The sequence below is a fragment of the Hippoglossus hippoglossus genome, chromosome 10 (genome assembly GCF_009819705.1).
Source record: "Hippoglossus hippoglossus isolate fHipHip1 chromosome 10, fHipHip1.pri, whole genome shotgun sequence".
Classification (NCBI taxonomy): Eukaryota; Metazoa; Chordata; class Actinopteri; order Pleuronectiformes; family Pleuronectidae; genus Hippoglossus; species Hippoglossus hippoglossus.
Window position 1 is genome coordinate 3,050,588 of NC_047160.1, and position 15,946 is coordinate 3,066,533.

The 15,946-nt window shown below is 39.6% G+C and overlaps 1 protein-coding gene and 1 long non-coding RNA gene across 2 annotated transcripts; one reads left to right on the top strand and one right to left on the bottom strand.

Annotated features, from left to right (window-relative positions):
* Positions 1-421: 421 nt before the first annotated feature.
* Positions 422-13,370, top strand: LOC117769559. Its single transcript, XR_004615255.1, has 3 exons — positions 422-432; positions 7,489-7,493; positions 12,951-13,370. It is a non-coding gene; the product is annotated as an uncharacterized LOC117769559 (long non-coding RNA).
* Positions 13,371-13,452: 82 nt separating this feature from the next.
* Positions 13,453-15,282, bottom strand: LOC117769793. The gene is made up of 3 exons (XM_034598932.1): positions 15,025-15,282; positions 13,612-14,770; positions 13,453-13,456 (listed from the first exon to the last, which is right to left on the bottom strand). Exons 2-3 carry the CDS (start codon positions 14,721-14,723, stop codon positions 13,453-13,455), a joined length of 1,116 nt encoding a protein of 371 aa, XP_034454823.1. The 5' UTR covers positions 14,724-14,770; positions 15,025-15,282.
* Between the last annotated feature and the right edge of the window lie 664 nt (positions 15,283-15,946).

Genomic DNA, 15,946 nt, shown 5'->3' on the forward strand with positions numbered 1-15,946 from the left:
CATCATGGCGGTGAACGCCTTTGTCTCCATAATCAAGAACACAGTGGAAGACAAATTCCCATTTTGTAGTGTAAAGGAAACAATCTTTCACTGTTTTTATGAGTGTCACCGTCTCTCTGATTTGTTTCTGTTTTTACAAGTTGTTTTTACCAGTTTTAAAGAGGTTTTTAACAAGCAGGTTTTTATTCATGGTTTTAAATACACTCGCCAACAAAAACACAAAAGCCAGCTTTTAAACTTTGTCTTAGGGCAGGCTAAGATGGCCATGTACATAACCAGGAAGAGGAAGGTAGAGGAGAACCACCACATTGAGTCAGTGTCTGTGTCAACATGATTAGATCCAGACTGTTGGTTGATTTTAGTTTTTATAAAGCAGCAGGTGACCTGGACTCTTTTAATGATCTGTGGTGTTTCCAAGATGTTTTCTGTTCTGTGACAACTCGAGAACTCATTTGTGCTGATTATCTTGTGTGATTCTTTTATTTATTTATTTATAGCTAAATGTGTCATTTAGAATAATTTATTAGGTGTTTCAATGTGTATTGTCAAAAATAGTACCTAATAAAGTTTTTTTTTTTTTTCCCCAAAGCATTGGCCCTTAGGCTTGAATCAGCTACATCTTATATTATTTCACCAGACCAAACTGGGTTTATGAAAAACCGACACTCATTTTCTAATGTTCGTTGCCTCCTTAATCTTTTCTCCCCAGCATCCACTGAGAAACCCGAGGTGTTGATCTCCCTGGATGCTCAGAAAGCATTAGACAGAGTGGAGTGGGAACTTCCTGACTTTAGAAATGATTACTCGGCAGGAAATATACACAAAATGGCTCTTTGGATTCAGGAGCCAACAATAAGTTGGTGTGAACTGAATCATGTCCTTCTACTTCACTTTTAGCCTTGCTCTCATCTAAACTGCCTTTCCACCCAACCCAATTTACGTGCAACCCAATTGTAGTGTCCACTTTACAAATCTGGTCCAAATTCAGGCTTGCTTTTGCACTGGATTGTTTAATCTCAGTCTCATTTTCCACACCCCAGCAACGATATGGCCTTCTCTCTATGGCAGGGGCTGGGTCTTGTCAGGCTTAGAGACCTGTATATCGACAATGTCTTTGGTAGTTTCAGTCAACTATGTGAAAAATCTGACATCAGTTGATAAGATGCTGATTAAAACTTAGTTTTATAGTATATGTGTATATACAAACTGAATCATATTCAATTGAAATAAAAATTTATTATTTTGCATTGTTTTGAGTTCTTTTTTTTAATCACTTCTATTAATTTCAAGGCATGGGAGATGCACTGCTGCCTCCTGCAGGTAAAAAAATTGGTCTTTGAAAACATAACTAAATTAATAATTAATTTGTATATAGAGTGAGGAAGTGCAACACAATCACAAGTGTTCATTGGAGACCCGTGGCGACACATTCTAATGCCAGATGTGAACTTAGGATTTCAGAGCTCTCCACTCATGATCAGATCACTCCAGACACATGATGATGACAGGTAAGAACAGGGCCTAGGGCGCTGAGGACCTCAAGTCTCCACACCAGCCTCTTCCTGCCTACCTCACCACCATGCACTAGCTCTCTCAGAACACCAATCCATTACGCACTCTCTCTCTCACATCCATCTGTCTTCCATTCACACTCTGACCTCCAGCGTCACTCTCTCTCTCTTGCTGTGGCATATTGGCTGGCAGTGCTGCCACTGGCCATAGTTTCAACTAGCTCCCTCCTCTCCTCACAAATCTATCACGTCTTTTTCTGAGAACACAAGGTATACAAAAGTAAACACAGGGTCCATGGACATTTTTCTAAATACTCTACAATACAATAACTATTGCATGAATGAAAAACAAAATGAAAATGAACCACAGTAATAATTGAACACACTTGAGTGTGTGTGTGTGTGTGTGTGTGTGTGTGTGTGTTTCTCTGGAGATGCTGCTGCCGAAGAACATCTTGACACTGTTTGGTTCATGGGAGAGTGCCAATGTTGCAAAATTAAAAAGAAAATGCATTTGTTGTACATGTTAAATTAATAGTACAGTAGCACTGTCCTTTTGAAGGAAGAAGGTCTTGGATTTGAACCCTCCCAGGTCAGCTGAAGTGTGTTTTTCTCCCTTAGTGGATTAAACATTACTGCAGTTGATAAAGTGTTAGCCTGTGTGTGTGTGTGTATGTGTGTTTTCTCAGCCTCCCATGACCCTGAGCATGTGACAGGATTGATGACAAACTGATTGGTGTTTTTAAATACCATCGTGTTCAAAACGGTGTTGTTCAGTCACCTGGTCAAACAGACAGCCACACTTTGATGGTAAAAACCCACTCTGAAACACACATAACTCGTAAGCCCATGTGTGCAGGCGTCTCTGAATGTGTAACAAATAGGCAATGCAACAGGAACAGTAGGTCAGAAACAACTATTGAACAATTGAATCCTGCTCTGGCTGGGGGAGAAACATTCATCAGGAACTGTTTGTGGGGGCTGAAAGGTTAAAACTGCAGTAATCCTCTGGCACAGCAAGGTGTTTTCATTCCATATTTCATGACCAAAATAGTGCTGAGCTTCTGGTGCCACATGATGGGGCTATTGACTTGGATAAGGGTTAAGGCCAAAGTTTGGTTTTAGCTCAGGGTATTTGGAAGTAGTACACAGCAAAATGTGTCTGTCAGGTGCAAACAGCATAGAATCACTGACAACTCTGTGTGTTTGTGTGTGTGTGTGTGTGTGTGTGTGTGTGTGTGCGTGTGTAGACGAGCAATAACCTTGCCAAAGGGCAGGGTAAAGATAGTATCTGATTAGATGTGACTCGACTGCCTCTCTGACCCTCAAACACACTCCAGAGCACTTGCATCAATTTCCTGTAGACTTTCTCTAACCTTAACTATTTTCTTTTAAAAATGGATTATTAAGAATGTCTTTGTGATAAAAATAAAAAAAAGTTCCAGAATTTATCTGTTGAGAATCTGTAAATTGGAAGTAACTTGGCTGCATGCTCTAAACTCAAGGACTGGAGTATTACATTTACTTTATTGAGACATTGAGAAAATAGCTTCTTAAAATAACATTGTAAAGATTGATTGCATCAGTGCACTTGTTTTAAATTCATTGAATTCATATTCCTCTATATTGTCTTTAGTTAATTTTAGCATACATACTAATGAACATAATATTAATTACACTTCTGATTGGGGAGATGGAGTCGTTTACTGACTGTAACTCAGATTGTTACATCTGTGGTTATGTGACATGCTTTGCAAACACAAAAATAAATGCAGAATAGACCCTAACTGCCAAAAATGGAGCGACGCCTGCGAGCTAGTTCAGGGCAGCCAACTCCAGCTGCACTGCTCCAATCATGTGACAGACACCACGTGCCATACCTCACACTCCATCATCTATGATACACACCCACCCTATTTGGTGGCTTATTTAAGATAAGAAAATTTCCCCATCACTCCCTTTGCTTGCCCTGCTGCTGTGTCAGTATTGCTGCCAGTTGTTTCAGCCCCTCCCCCACTTCAGCATCCACCTGTAGGCTCTGAGGGGGGGGGGGGTTATAAATATTTGCTCATCACTACCATCACATCTATGTAATCATATCTGGGGGAGTGATGAAGTCGGAGCCTCGACACCACTAGTGGTGTACTGTTCAACAGTTACAATAAACATTTGAACATGAGTTGTCTGACTGAATTACCAATATTGTAAATATGGTTTACAAACTGAAGTGGTGCAGCATAATATTCCAAGTTTTTAATCTGAAAAAATAAGATTGTATGGATTGGAAAACAGTTAAATCATTATCAGTGATAACTGGAACAAAGTAATCGTTTTCAAGTAGGCTTACTACTTATACTAAGATTAGTTTCTGTGTGGTAGGTAACATTTCTCCATAGTAGAGATTTTGTCATGTTGTTCCAACCAAGCTGTAAATATCTTTATTGTCACTATTCTGGAAAATGCTGTAAAAGAATGAGCCTTCCTGCTTTATTGCTATGGGATTTCCAGGATTTGTGTACCTTCTTTTGTGATGTTAATAATTTTCTAAATTAGTTACAAAAGGATAGTTTCATCTGAATGTGATCAAGATTATAATTGTAATACCCAACCCTATTTTTAGCCATTGTGTAATATGCGACTCCTTAGCTGAAGATTAAATTAAAACAGCAGTAAAAACAGGAATGAAGACCTGAGGGATTAATCTTTTCACTCTGAAGAGCAATTATCAGTTTGTGAAATGGTAAATGGAGTTTAATTACACAACCAGCGAAGGCAAACAATGCTATTATTATTATTATTATTATTATTATTATTATTATTATATCACACGGTACATGTCTATTTTATGCCACTGAGCAACAGGTTTCCTGGAAATGTCAGAACAACAACAAGCAGCACTAGATAAAAAAGTAAAATAAAATCACCTAAAGGCAATCGATCAAAATGCATGGGATCAAAAGCAAAAGCATTTCCCTGGAAATGTCAAATGAACAATAAAGAGAAAAAACAATAAACAGGAGCTGAAGAAGAAGTAGCAGAAATTCAAGTAATCGTATCCTTCAAAAACTCAAGGCAACGGATCAAAATGCCCATGGCGATAACTCTCAAAGACTATGATAAGAAAATTACTCCATTTATTGTGAAAAGCATTATGCAAATATTACAAGACATCAGCCAGGGAAAAGAAAAGCGTTGCATCTTCTGGCCTAAAAAGATCCCAAACAAAGAACTTAACAAGATGACAAAGAGCTAGAGTGTGGTCCTAGAAATCTGATGTCGGTGGATACAATGGCTTGGGCATGTCCTAAAAATTGACCGTAACCTCATAGCAAAGACCAATCTAAGATGGACACCACGTGGAAAACACAAACAAGGTTGGTCTTAAACAACACAGGAACCGTGATGGCCAAAATGAAAGACATGGGTCTGACATAATGCCTTATACCCCTCTAGGGATGAAGATGACAAACTGACTACCTAACTAACAATTCAAAAGGTGACATGTAGGGTTCCACTGTACACAGATAAGGCTTAGTTATAGAACAGCATCAGTACTGTTGACTGAACAAGCGAAGACTGGAGAGGTGAACCGTGCATAAATACAGCAGCAGCTTGTGGAAGTGCTGAGAAGCGGGTGTGCAGGCTGAGTTGGCGGAAGCAGCAAACCATGTCCAACAGAAGAAACACACAGACACAAACAGACAAGGAGAGTTATGAGCTGGGGATAAACAAGGGAAATCAGGGGGAGAACCAGCACAGACGGGAAGGGAAGTGGAAACTATGGAGCCAAACCATGGCCAATTGTTTGTTGATTTTAAAAAACATACTGCAAAATATACAAAAGTATAACAGTGAATTCAAACTAAAAAAGTATTGTTTTGAATTCAAAAATGTATTTTGACTCATTTCTGAAATTCATAAATGTATTGACAAATGTTGGTTATTTTCATTCATCCACTTATTCAATTCCTTTCTTCATTGATTTATATTGAAATCTGGAAGGCCCTGGTCACAGACTGAGAGAGAACGCTATTTCAAGGATCTTTGGCAAAATGAAGATCCCGGAAAAGTAAACTGACAAAACTGCTTTAATGAAAATCAGACTCAAAGGGATACTTGTAGAGAGCTGGCTGCAGTAAGATGCTGCGAAATAATAGCTATCAAGAGAAATTTGTGCAAACAATGGGAGCCATTATACTGAGAGCTCTCATTATGGAGCATCAGATATAAGTGATGCAGTTGTGTGCCTTCATGCAAACTCTGAGTTCCATCATTACAGTGCTGCACCATATGACAGTCCTCAAACATGCCTCTTCTCTATTCACCAATAATCGTATCACCTCATGTGACACATATTGTCATCATCAGAAAGAGAAAATTAAAGTTAAGTCCAAGTATTTTTCCATCTCAACAATGCTGGCAATGAGCAGTACAGCCAAAACCTCCCGGACTGTAGAGATTTGTGTCGCAGTAGCTTAACAGGGGGATTTGAGAGATTAAGCCTTGCCCCTTGTATTTCAGACAAATTGATGGCTCCCAGTAACTTCTACATTTGTTCATACCATGCTTAATTCTTGTTCTATAGTTTAGGGGTTGTCAAAAGTATTTTATACCACATGTTTGTATTTAATTTGTAAGCACCTAATTATTTACATTTCAAATTTTTTTTGCATCAGACTGCAACTAATAGTTATTTTCATTATAGATTAATCTGCTGATTATTTAACAGAGTCCAAAGTAGCACCATCCCAATGCTTGTTTTGTCTGTTAAGACTATTGTACTGTATTCAAAAATGAAGCAACAATAAAAACAATACAACAAGCAATAATGAATTTAATAATGTGTGATCCTACAAGGTAGGGAAAACATTAAAGAATAGTATTATTCATGTTGGTATGTGTTTAGAGAGTTTTTCTGTACCAGTACTGTGTTATGCCGGTTTTTAAAAAGGTATCGTGACAACCCTACTCAATATCATATCTAGATTCTACAGTAGCATAACGTAATGCTAATAACCAATCGTCATGATGCAGAAAAATAAAAATGTGTCGACGCCTTCTCTACCTCCAGACTTTACAAGACTTTACAAGTCTGGAAGTAACTTTACACAGGATAGGAGATTACATAATTCCTGTTTTAGTTTCACAACACTGGCTTTTTGTTAAATTTAGATTGCAATTTAAAATTATCCTCCTTGCCGACAAAGCCCGTACTGATATGGTACCATTATACCTTTAAGAGCTCATAGGACCATATCACCCCACTAGAGCACTGCGCTCCCAGAATTCAGGCTTACTTGTTGTTCAGGAGGCAGACACCCTCTCTCCGTTTAAGAGTGCGCTTAAAGCCTTCCTGTATGATAAAGCTTATAGTTATAGCTGGTTCAGGTTTGTCTTGGACCTGCTCTTAGTTATGCTGCTATAGATTTAGAATGTCAGGGGACACATGACAAATGGAGCTTCTCTTTCCTCTTCCTCTTCCCTGGAGCCCTTGTTCTTTATTGTTGCAGATCCAACGATAAACTCTCGCACAAAACGCTCTCCCTCTCCTCATCATCCTCAATGTGCTCAACACCCTGATGATCGGACACAGGTGCTGAAGAAGGTCCTGCAGCAAACATGTTAGTTACAAGGTAACTTTAATGGGTTAGGGTTTATCTCTGAAATGTAATGAAGTATAAACATGTACCATACACATAAATACTATCTAGATTGTATTTTTATAAATTTGACAGCACATGCACAAAACATAAAACTGAATGTGCCTTTACTGTCACATTGTGTGTAGCACATACTGCTATGTGGCTTTTTGTATTGTAGAGTTTAGTATTTGGCACATCCAATATGTGATGCACATATGAGTAGTAGCGATTGGAGGATGTTGACGCTCTATGACCACGTGTCTGTTTTCTATTTCTATGTTTGACAAAGTGGTGGACTCCCTGGTGACCTTTCCTCCCCACACTCAGTTAGACAGTGAGTGTGCTCTTATATATATCCTTTATGAAGAACACCTGTGTGTGTGTGTGTGTGTGTGTGTGTGTGTGTGTGTGTGTGTGTGCTAACAAGTTCACAATGATATTTACCATGTGCACCTACTTGGTTTAGTATGTAAACATGCTTACACTGCTGATGAGCACTAAACACATGGACAACTGAGGGTGAGGCTACATTAGTTTTAGGGGTACCAGAAAAAGTAACTCACAAACTGAATACTTGTCACTGACAGGGAGACCATGGCCCAGATCTGGACCCAGATGCTGTCCTACCCGGACCTGGTCCTATAAACCAATAAATCGTTTAAAATAGGTTTTCTAATTTAACTGGCACAGTTATTCTAGCCTTTACAGCAATGGTTAGGCTGTCCATGAAACTCACTGACCAATCAAAGGCAATCAAATCTGTGAATTCCGATGAGTGAGTTACACACAAGAGGGTCAGACAAGATAAGGAAGAATCGACAATTAAAAGCAAGTAAAATAAAAGAAAGAAAAGTAACTTCACATGGTCAGAGTCTTCAGATGGGCGGTTCAAAAACCTCTATCTCTCAGAGTATGTTCAGAGACCGCTGCGATTGTTATAAGCAGCATTATGAAACACCACTACATAATTTCAGCCCACATTTAAAATCCTGATAGGACAAGCTAGAGCTCACCTCTCCCTCATAAAACCCAAAAAATTGTGAGTGGGATATTAAATGAAAAGAAAGAAAGAGAGAAGCATTTGTTAAAGCTGTTCAGTTCTTAGGATGTATTGAAATTGTTTAAACGGTGTTTGAGGCTGTTAGGTAAATATTAATTAACCAAACAAGAAAAAGGGAAAGCTTGATTTTAATATTATTTATTTTCAAGAGCCTTATTTTAGAAATAGCTTATTGTGATGTCATGAGAAATGAGAGAAGACACGAAAAAAGAGAATCTATTATTTATTCGAGTACTTATTTACAATCCCTCCAGTTCAATGTGAAAATTGCCAATAAATATTGTTAAAATGTTATTGTAGAAAATTTTCTTTGATTTGAATGTATGTTTTTTACTATATACATATTTCAATATACATTGCACTCGATCATAACGCTAGTTAAACATTGTGATGTTCTACTGCTTGTGGATATTGTATCTATCTGAATCTCTCTGAATTTTAATTAAAATGTTCTAGATAAATAGTTTCAAAAACAGAAATCACTAATGTTATAACAGTTCGTCTTGAGAAGAATAACACAAATATTTATAATTCAGTTTCAACTGATATCATGGATGGACTCACTGGCCAATGGTAAAATATGAAACCTGCTTTTGTAGTGAGAGTGCTCATGTTCCAGGGAAATAAAAACAATCATCTGTTCTTCTACCTGTTTTCTAAGAACCCGCAGTGTAAAAGAACTTGCAGGTGATTGTCAAGACAAATTTACGAGCTTTAAGATTCAAAGAAGCAGCATCTACATGAGCAGTTGGCACTTATCTGTGTTCAGGGAGGGGAGAAAAGCAGCACATTTAGTCGACCAATCAGTAGCCAGACACAAGTGCGATGTGACTTGACCTTTGTCACAGTACAACTCTCACCTGAAACCCAAATCTGTCCAAGAAGGGTTTTTTCTTCTTATAAAATAAAATGTTAAAACAACCAAAACAAATGTACATGTGTAGGAGTCGATGGGATGAAGTAGTCAGGAGATTTCTCATTTTGTGCACCTCTCATTGTGCGTTTTATTTACAAACATTTATGGCTACAGAGAACTTCCGGGTGTCACCAAAACATCCGCTTTCAACCCCTCCCGGTGCCCTTGTTACCATGGTAACCCCACAGCTCCTTACAGAGTGTGTAATCGTGCAAACCACGTAGTACAAATCAAATAGTGTAAACCAGGTCAACAGTCTTTGGTGAATTCTGTCTATCACATGTGTCCACTACACATGCATTAATATAGGTAATATTTCATTACAATTACACATTTTGTTGAACTATAAACTGCTCAAGAGCACCTCCCCCATCACAGTGGATGTTTTGAAAGCTCAGTTCACAGTTGACTTTCAAAGTAATTGTTGGACGGAAGGATGCTTGGATGCTGTTCGTATGCTGTGTGTGTGTGTGTGTGTGTGTGTGTGTGTGTGTCTGTGTGTGTGTGTGTGTGTGTGTCTCTCTGCTCCGGGCCTGCTTTATTCTCATGTTCCATTAAATTTTTGTTACATCAGCACACATCAAAATGAAAGCGTCTGAGAGAGGGGAGAGAGAAAGAGCAGAGCGAGAGTATACTTTTGATCAAGGATGGTTTCAGCTGTATGTCCTGGAGCTGAACTCTGTGAAGTTGTAGTCTGTGCGTTTGGAGGCCTGTCATCCTCCACACAGACAAAAATCAAAAAGGTTACTTCTTTGACTTATTTATTCATATTACATTTTATATTGCTTCAACATTTTCTCTATTAATTCCAGGGTTCAGTTATAAGCTCTGTTAATGTAAAGCGCATATTGAATCTATTTGAGTGCATTTCAGTCTTCTTCTGTATATACAGTATGGCTTCACTTAAAAGGGTTTGTGGGAAGTGAACTCCTACCTTCTGTTCCAGGGTTAAGAAAAGGACATTTTAACTCACACCAACAGTTACAATGACACAAATTACTCAGAATATGGACAACCTCACTCAGAAGTGTGTCCCACGGTTCAGACAGCAGAGATTGCATTACAATTACATCCATGGGCATAATGGATATTCTGTCAAAGAAATATGGAAGAAATTAGGTCATGATGATGCTTGTAAATTTTCATGGGTGTTCATATGAGGTTTTGTGCAAGTTTTGTGCAAGTTTTGTGCAAGAGGGCCAAACATTTCCAACACAGCCTTTGGCCCAATATCTGCAGAGAAGTCTTCACTGATTTCTGAAGTGGGTTCAAAGCCTTGTAAAGAAACAAATGTTCTGAGTTGAACTCTTTCTATGGATATTTGAACTGTGGAAGCCAAATCTCTTTCTCACCAGATCTTATTCTGCAGCTTTTCTATCACCATTCTTTCAGGACTGTTGTGTGGTCAGAGATATTGAAAAGCCCTGAAGCTCCTCATCCAACTATTGATTTTATCTGTTTGTAATGTTGGCAATCTTGGAATTGATGCTCACGCTACGGCAAGCTCCACTGCAAGTTGCTTTGGTTAAGGATAAAAGGCAAGAGATATAAATGGCTCTCTAACAGTAATAACTATGGGCTTTGACTGATGTTGCCTCCGCAGTAGAGTGGCAGCGATGCTGCAGGGCTGAATTCTTGCAGAGTGTGGACAAATGTCAGGGTTTTTTGCTTCTGTTCTTCACTCCAGAAATTCCTCATATTTCTAAAGCCTGGTCAACACTGTTGTAGTCCAAAAATAGTTTAAATGATTGACTTAACTGCTGTTATTTTTTCATACATTGCATATCGGCTATTTCAGCAATATGATCTATGTACTATATGACTACAAGGCGTTGTTCACATGTTCATGAAATATTTATCAATACTGAACATATCGCACCAAATTCAACACTAAACTTCCTCAGAGCCTTACAATTACACATACCTATTGTTAAGTCAAAAACCTGAACGATTCTCGATATGCTTTCCACATACATACAGACCAATATTTGTGGAATAAGTAGTTCGTCAAAATATGGATGTAGGCTAACACATGATGGGTTTTGTTAATACAAATGCAGACAGAGCAACACTACAATACTACAAATAATACTTTTACGGAATGTCTTTGCCGTCCATTGTTTTGATGATTTTCATTGTTTTGAGTTGAGTTAATGTTCCAAATTTGAATTTATTAAACTATTGGAATCATTGTAAAATGCAGTCGCTTCTCTTTCTCCCAAGAAATATGGTTAAAGGGATGTCACCATCTTCATTCCATCAGTGTATTTTGTCACATATGACATTTTGCTGCCTCAAATAGTCCCTTGAACACCAAATGGTGTATTCACCTGTTTGAGTTAAAAAAAAACATTTAAAAAAGTTTAATTGGCTGTTCTGAGATAACAGATTTTTTTTTATGAATCTAAAATTTCGAGTTTCACTTGAAGCAAATCTCCAAAACCTGTTTTCTGTGGATAATCCAAATAAATCCCGTCATGCCAGCAGGATAATTTAGGGAAGTTCTCAGTTTTCAAAAGGTCACATTTACTTTTGTCCTTGTTTTCCAAACAGGCGGTGTTGTTGCCCGCCTGTTTTGCTTGCTCTATTGTTGTTAGTAAGTAAACTCCAAAATAAACACACTTTTTATTTTTTCATTTATATTTAATAAAGTATACACAGCACAGTCTTGTGAGGCTTTTGTTTATGTCCTTGACTCGCCTCTCTCTCCATCTTGCATCATTTTTTCATTATCCATCTGTCTGTCCACCTCTTCACATGCTCTCCTTTGTTTTCCTCTGTGACTCCAGCATTCGCTTTGTGTCTTCATCCATCTTGCTCTTTCCTTCACAGTTTGTTTAAAGCATACTTCAAACCAGACGAAGCCCTTTGACCATGGTAGTTTGCACTTGTATGTGTGTAGTAGGGGGGGTGGGGGTTACAGAGGGGAAAAGTTCTTTCATCTTTTAATAGGCAGGCCAATATTCTCTCTCTCTCTCTCTCTCTCTCTAACAGCCTTCTTCCTTATCACTCTTTTTTCCTGGAGTTGTTCCATCCACACTTCTTTCCCTCCTCAAGGAATGTCATATTTAACCGTATCTACTTTGTCATTTTCCCTTTCTATGTCTCTCAATCATTTCATTTGTTTGTTTATTCGTCAATACTGTAGCATCCCCGGCTGAATGATGATCTGATTCTTTGACTGATGGTTCACATCCTTTTATTTCCATTTCCATACATGTTGTGATATATGAACACACCGTAAGAACTAGGAGGAAAACAAAACAAATATGACTTCCTTATAAACTCCATATCATATTATCATAAGCATAACGACAAATTACTAGTTTGAATGATTCAGTTTCAGTTTGAGCATACTTTGCCCCACATTGTAAATTTAACACAGACACAAACACACACACACACACGTGTCCTTACACTTCTTACAAAGACGTTTAGATTTAAACCTATATAATAACAATAAACGAAATAATTACAAACCTTGTGCCTTTCTCAGCCAGGTGCTTAACAAATAATGGGAATACTTTTTCATGAAAGAACGAGGCACACCTGCCATTTAGCGATCTTTTCCGTTTTTCCAGGAACTACCTTTTCAAAATAAAGTATAATATTTCTCCTTCCGTCTAAACCATTTCAAAATAAATGTATCAAAACCAATAGGGCATTAATAGGTCATTTACACTCCCACCAAATCACGAGTGAATTTCAGAACAATATGGGATGCAAACACGAATGATTTACTAAATAATGACTTCAATACTATGAAGGATACGGGTGTGGCGTGAAGAGGATGGTTAAACAGTCTCTAGTAGCAGGATCAGCTTCTGAACTGGGCGTTTGACGATAGAGGGCTTGCCAGAACGCTGTCCTTCCCTTTCCCCTTTCTGCTCTCCAAGACGAATCTTCACTCTTCTTACCAGTCCATCTGTATCAGTCACTGTCTCTACAACTTTGGCCAATCTCCACTCGTTGCGTGGCATACCATCTGCCTTCTCCATGACTATGTCGCCAACCAACAGGTTTCTTCTCGGAGCATGCCAGCGTTGTCTTGTGGCAATGTTAGAGAGGTACTCTCTTTTCCAACGGCTCCAGAATTGCTCTGCAAGATACTGAACGTGACGCCACCTCTTGCGAGCATACATGTCCTCTCTGATAAAGCTGCCAGGAGGTGGTAAGGCTACAACAGATTTTAAGGTGAGCAGGTGATTGGGCGTTAATGGTTCGGGACTGTTTGGATCACTCAGATTGTCCACTGTGAGTGGACGACTGTTTACAATAGCCATTGCCTCATAGAAGAACGTGCGCAGAGAGGCATCATCCAGCCTACCTGATGAGGATGAGAGAGTTGGATTATTTGTCAGATCTGGGCCCGATAGTAGGTGGTCATTAAGGCTACTCCCCCTGAACCTTGCTGAACAGTCAAAAACGACACGGAGCTTTTCTGGCCTTTTGGAGTGATATACTCCGTGGTGAGGGATGTACCATTTTTCTCCTTCCTTCCCCTCATGCTGAACAACCTCTGCATCACCCTTTTCAATGACCTTGTTCATGAACTTCATGTAATGCCCCTTATATTTCTCATCCTTCAAAAGCTTTTTCTTAAGATGACCAAGCCGGACAATGGCTAGTTGCTTATTGTTAGGAAGGTGTGGTTTCTCCTTAAAGGGGAGTGGCATCTCACAATGGTCATGAGCATTTCTTTGAATTCCATCCTTTAACATATTCAGGAAGAGAATGTTATCTTGAGACACAGCCTTGGCCTCCTTACTCACGTCCTTGAAGTCAGACTCTAAGACCCGGATAGCGTCTGATGGAGTAACTGGAGGAAGTTCTCTGATGACAACTCTGTGACACATGTTAGCGATAAGTGGTAACTCAAGATTAGGTGATGAACATCCCACGATACTCCAACCTAGATCTGTGCGCACTGCATAAGGTTCATTATCTCCTCCCAAGATTACTTGCTTTGGTGCCAGTGCCCTTGAGCAGTTGTAGCCTATTAAGAGACCAACTTCACACTCCAGTTGTGGTGGAATTTCATCTGCTATAGTGCTGAGATGATTCCAGTGCCTTGCCGTTTCACAGGTAGGAATGTGTTTTCGATTCACTGGTATGCAATCCTTGGTGTAGGCCGGAGGAAGATCAATGAGGATTGTTGAGTCATAGCCACGCACTCTGAGGCCTGAAACTCTTTCACTGTGCATTAAGGCATCCTTTCCAATCATGGTTGTTAGCTTCAGCCTCACAGGTTGTGCTTTGGTTTGTAAGCCTTGGCTAACGTCCTGGTCAACGAAGACTGTGTCACTCTGTGTATCCAGCAGGGCATAAACAAGCTTTTCCAAACCTGGATTGCTGATAGAGGAGACCCAGACTGGCACAATCATGGAGGTGTTGGCAGACGGGTCCTTGGTATCCACACTGAGAGACAATGTAGTTGCTGACTCATCTATGTTGACGTGTTTGGCTTTAGTGTGGTTGTCATCATGGAGACAGGTTGGATGTCTTCCCTTACAAGTGTCACATAGGTGTCTGTGACGGCAGTCTTTGGCACTATGGCCTGGCTTTAAGCAGCCATAGCAGAGTCTCTTTTCCATCACAAATTTCCGTTTATCATCCAATGACCTCCCTATGAACTGAGGACAGCCGTGCAGACGGTGGTTACTGTCTTTACAGAGCATACATGGTGGTTTTAAACTTGGCCTTGATTGCACTTGGTTTTCGGTCTCTGTAACTGTTTGAGTATGGAGAACACTAGATTTAGTGTTCAGCTTTTCATTGACGTAACGCTTCTCTCTAGGTGATTCTGTAGAGTGAAGAGCGTAAAATGACGTTATAGGATTACAGGCGACCTCTGCTTCCATCACCATGAAGGCAACAAATTCTTTAAAGTTTGGGAATTCCTGCCTGTCTCTCATAACTTGGGTGACTTGACGGTTCCACCGTGATGCTGCCCAGTCTGGCAGCTTTAGAACCAATTTCTGATTTTCCTCACAGTCATTCAAAATGTCAAGGCCTTTAACGTGAGGTATGGCTTCTTGACATGCATGCAGGAAATCAGCAAATGTCCTGAATCCCTCAGCATCTTTTGGCTGGATCCTTGGCCAGTTTGTCAACCTTTCTCTGAAGGCTCTCTGTATAACAAAGGGCTGACCGTACCTGTGGTTGAGACGGTTCCATGCATCCATATAGGCTTCATCATCATTTCTGTAAAATATGCCATCAAGTATTTTCCGAGCTGGACCTCCGATGTACTTTCTCAAATAATGCAGCTTGTCTGCTGAAGAGATGTTCCTTCTGTCTATCAGTGATATGAATGAAGCTTTCCACTCAATGAACTGGATGGGGTCACCAGTGAATACAGACGGCTCTGGCATTGGGAGCCTGTTCAGGGATATAGAATCTTGGACTGCTTGAGCAAGACATGACACATCTGTTTGTGAAGGTAATGCAGTTTGTGGGACATCAGCGGACTGCTGAATGGGAGTTGAAGACACAGTTTGCTGTGGAGACGCATGCTGCTGTCTCTTAGTGTTGTGATCAGAATACACACTGGCCTCCTGCATCACTTCCTGATTGTAAATCACTAATCTGGCTCGTGCAGCTCTAATATCCTTCTCTGCCTTCAGTCTTTCCAGCTCACGTTTCTGAGCTTCCAGATCTTTCCTCTGCTGTTCCTCTAGGAGCTGAATCCTTTCCTTTTTCAATAACATCTCATACTCTGCTTCCTTAGCTGCTAACTCTGCTGCAGCATCAGCTCTTTTAGCTGCTACGATGGAGCTCACAGAGTGGTGGCTGGATTTGCTACTAAAGTGTTGAC

Bases quoted from the DNA above. Each gene is read 5' to 3' on its own strand.
- LOC117769793 (XM_034598932.1), bottom strand. From the start codon at position 14,723: ATGGAAAAGAGACTCTGCTATGGCTGCTTAAAGCCAGGCCATAGTGCC.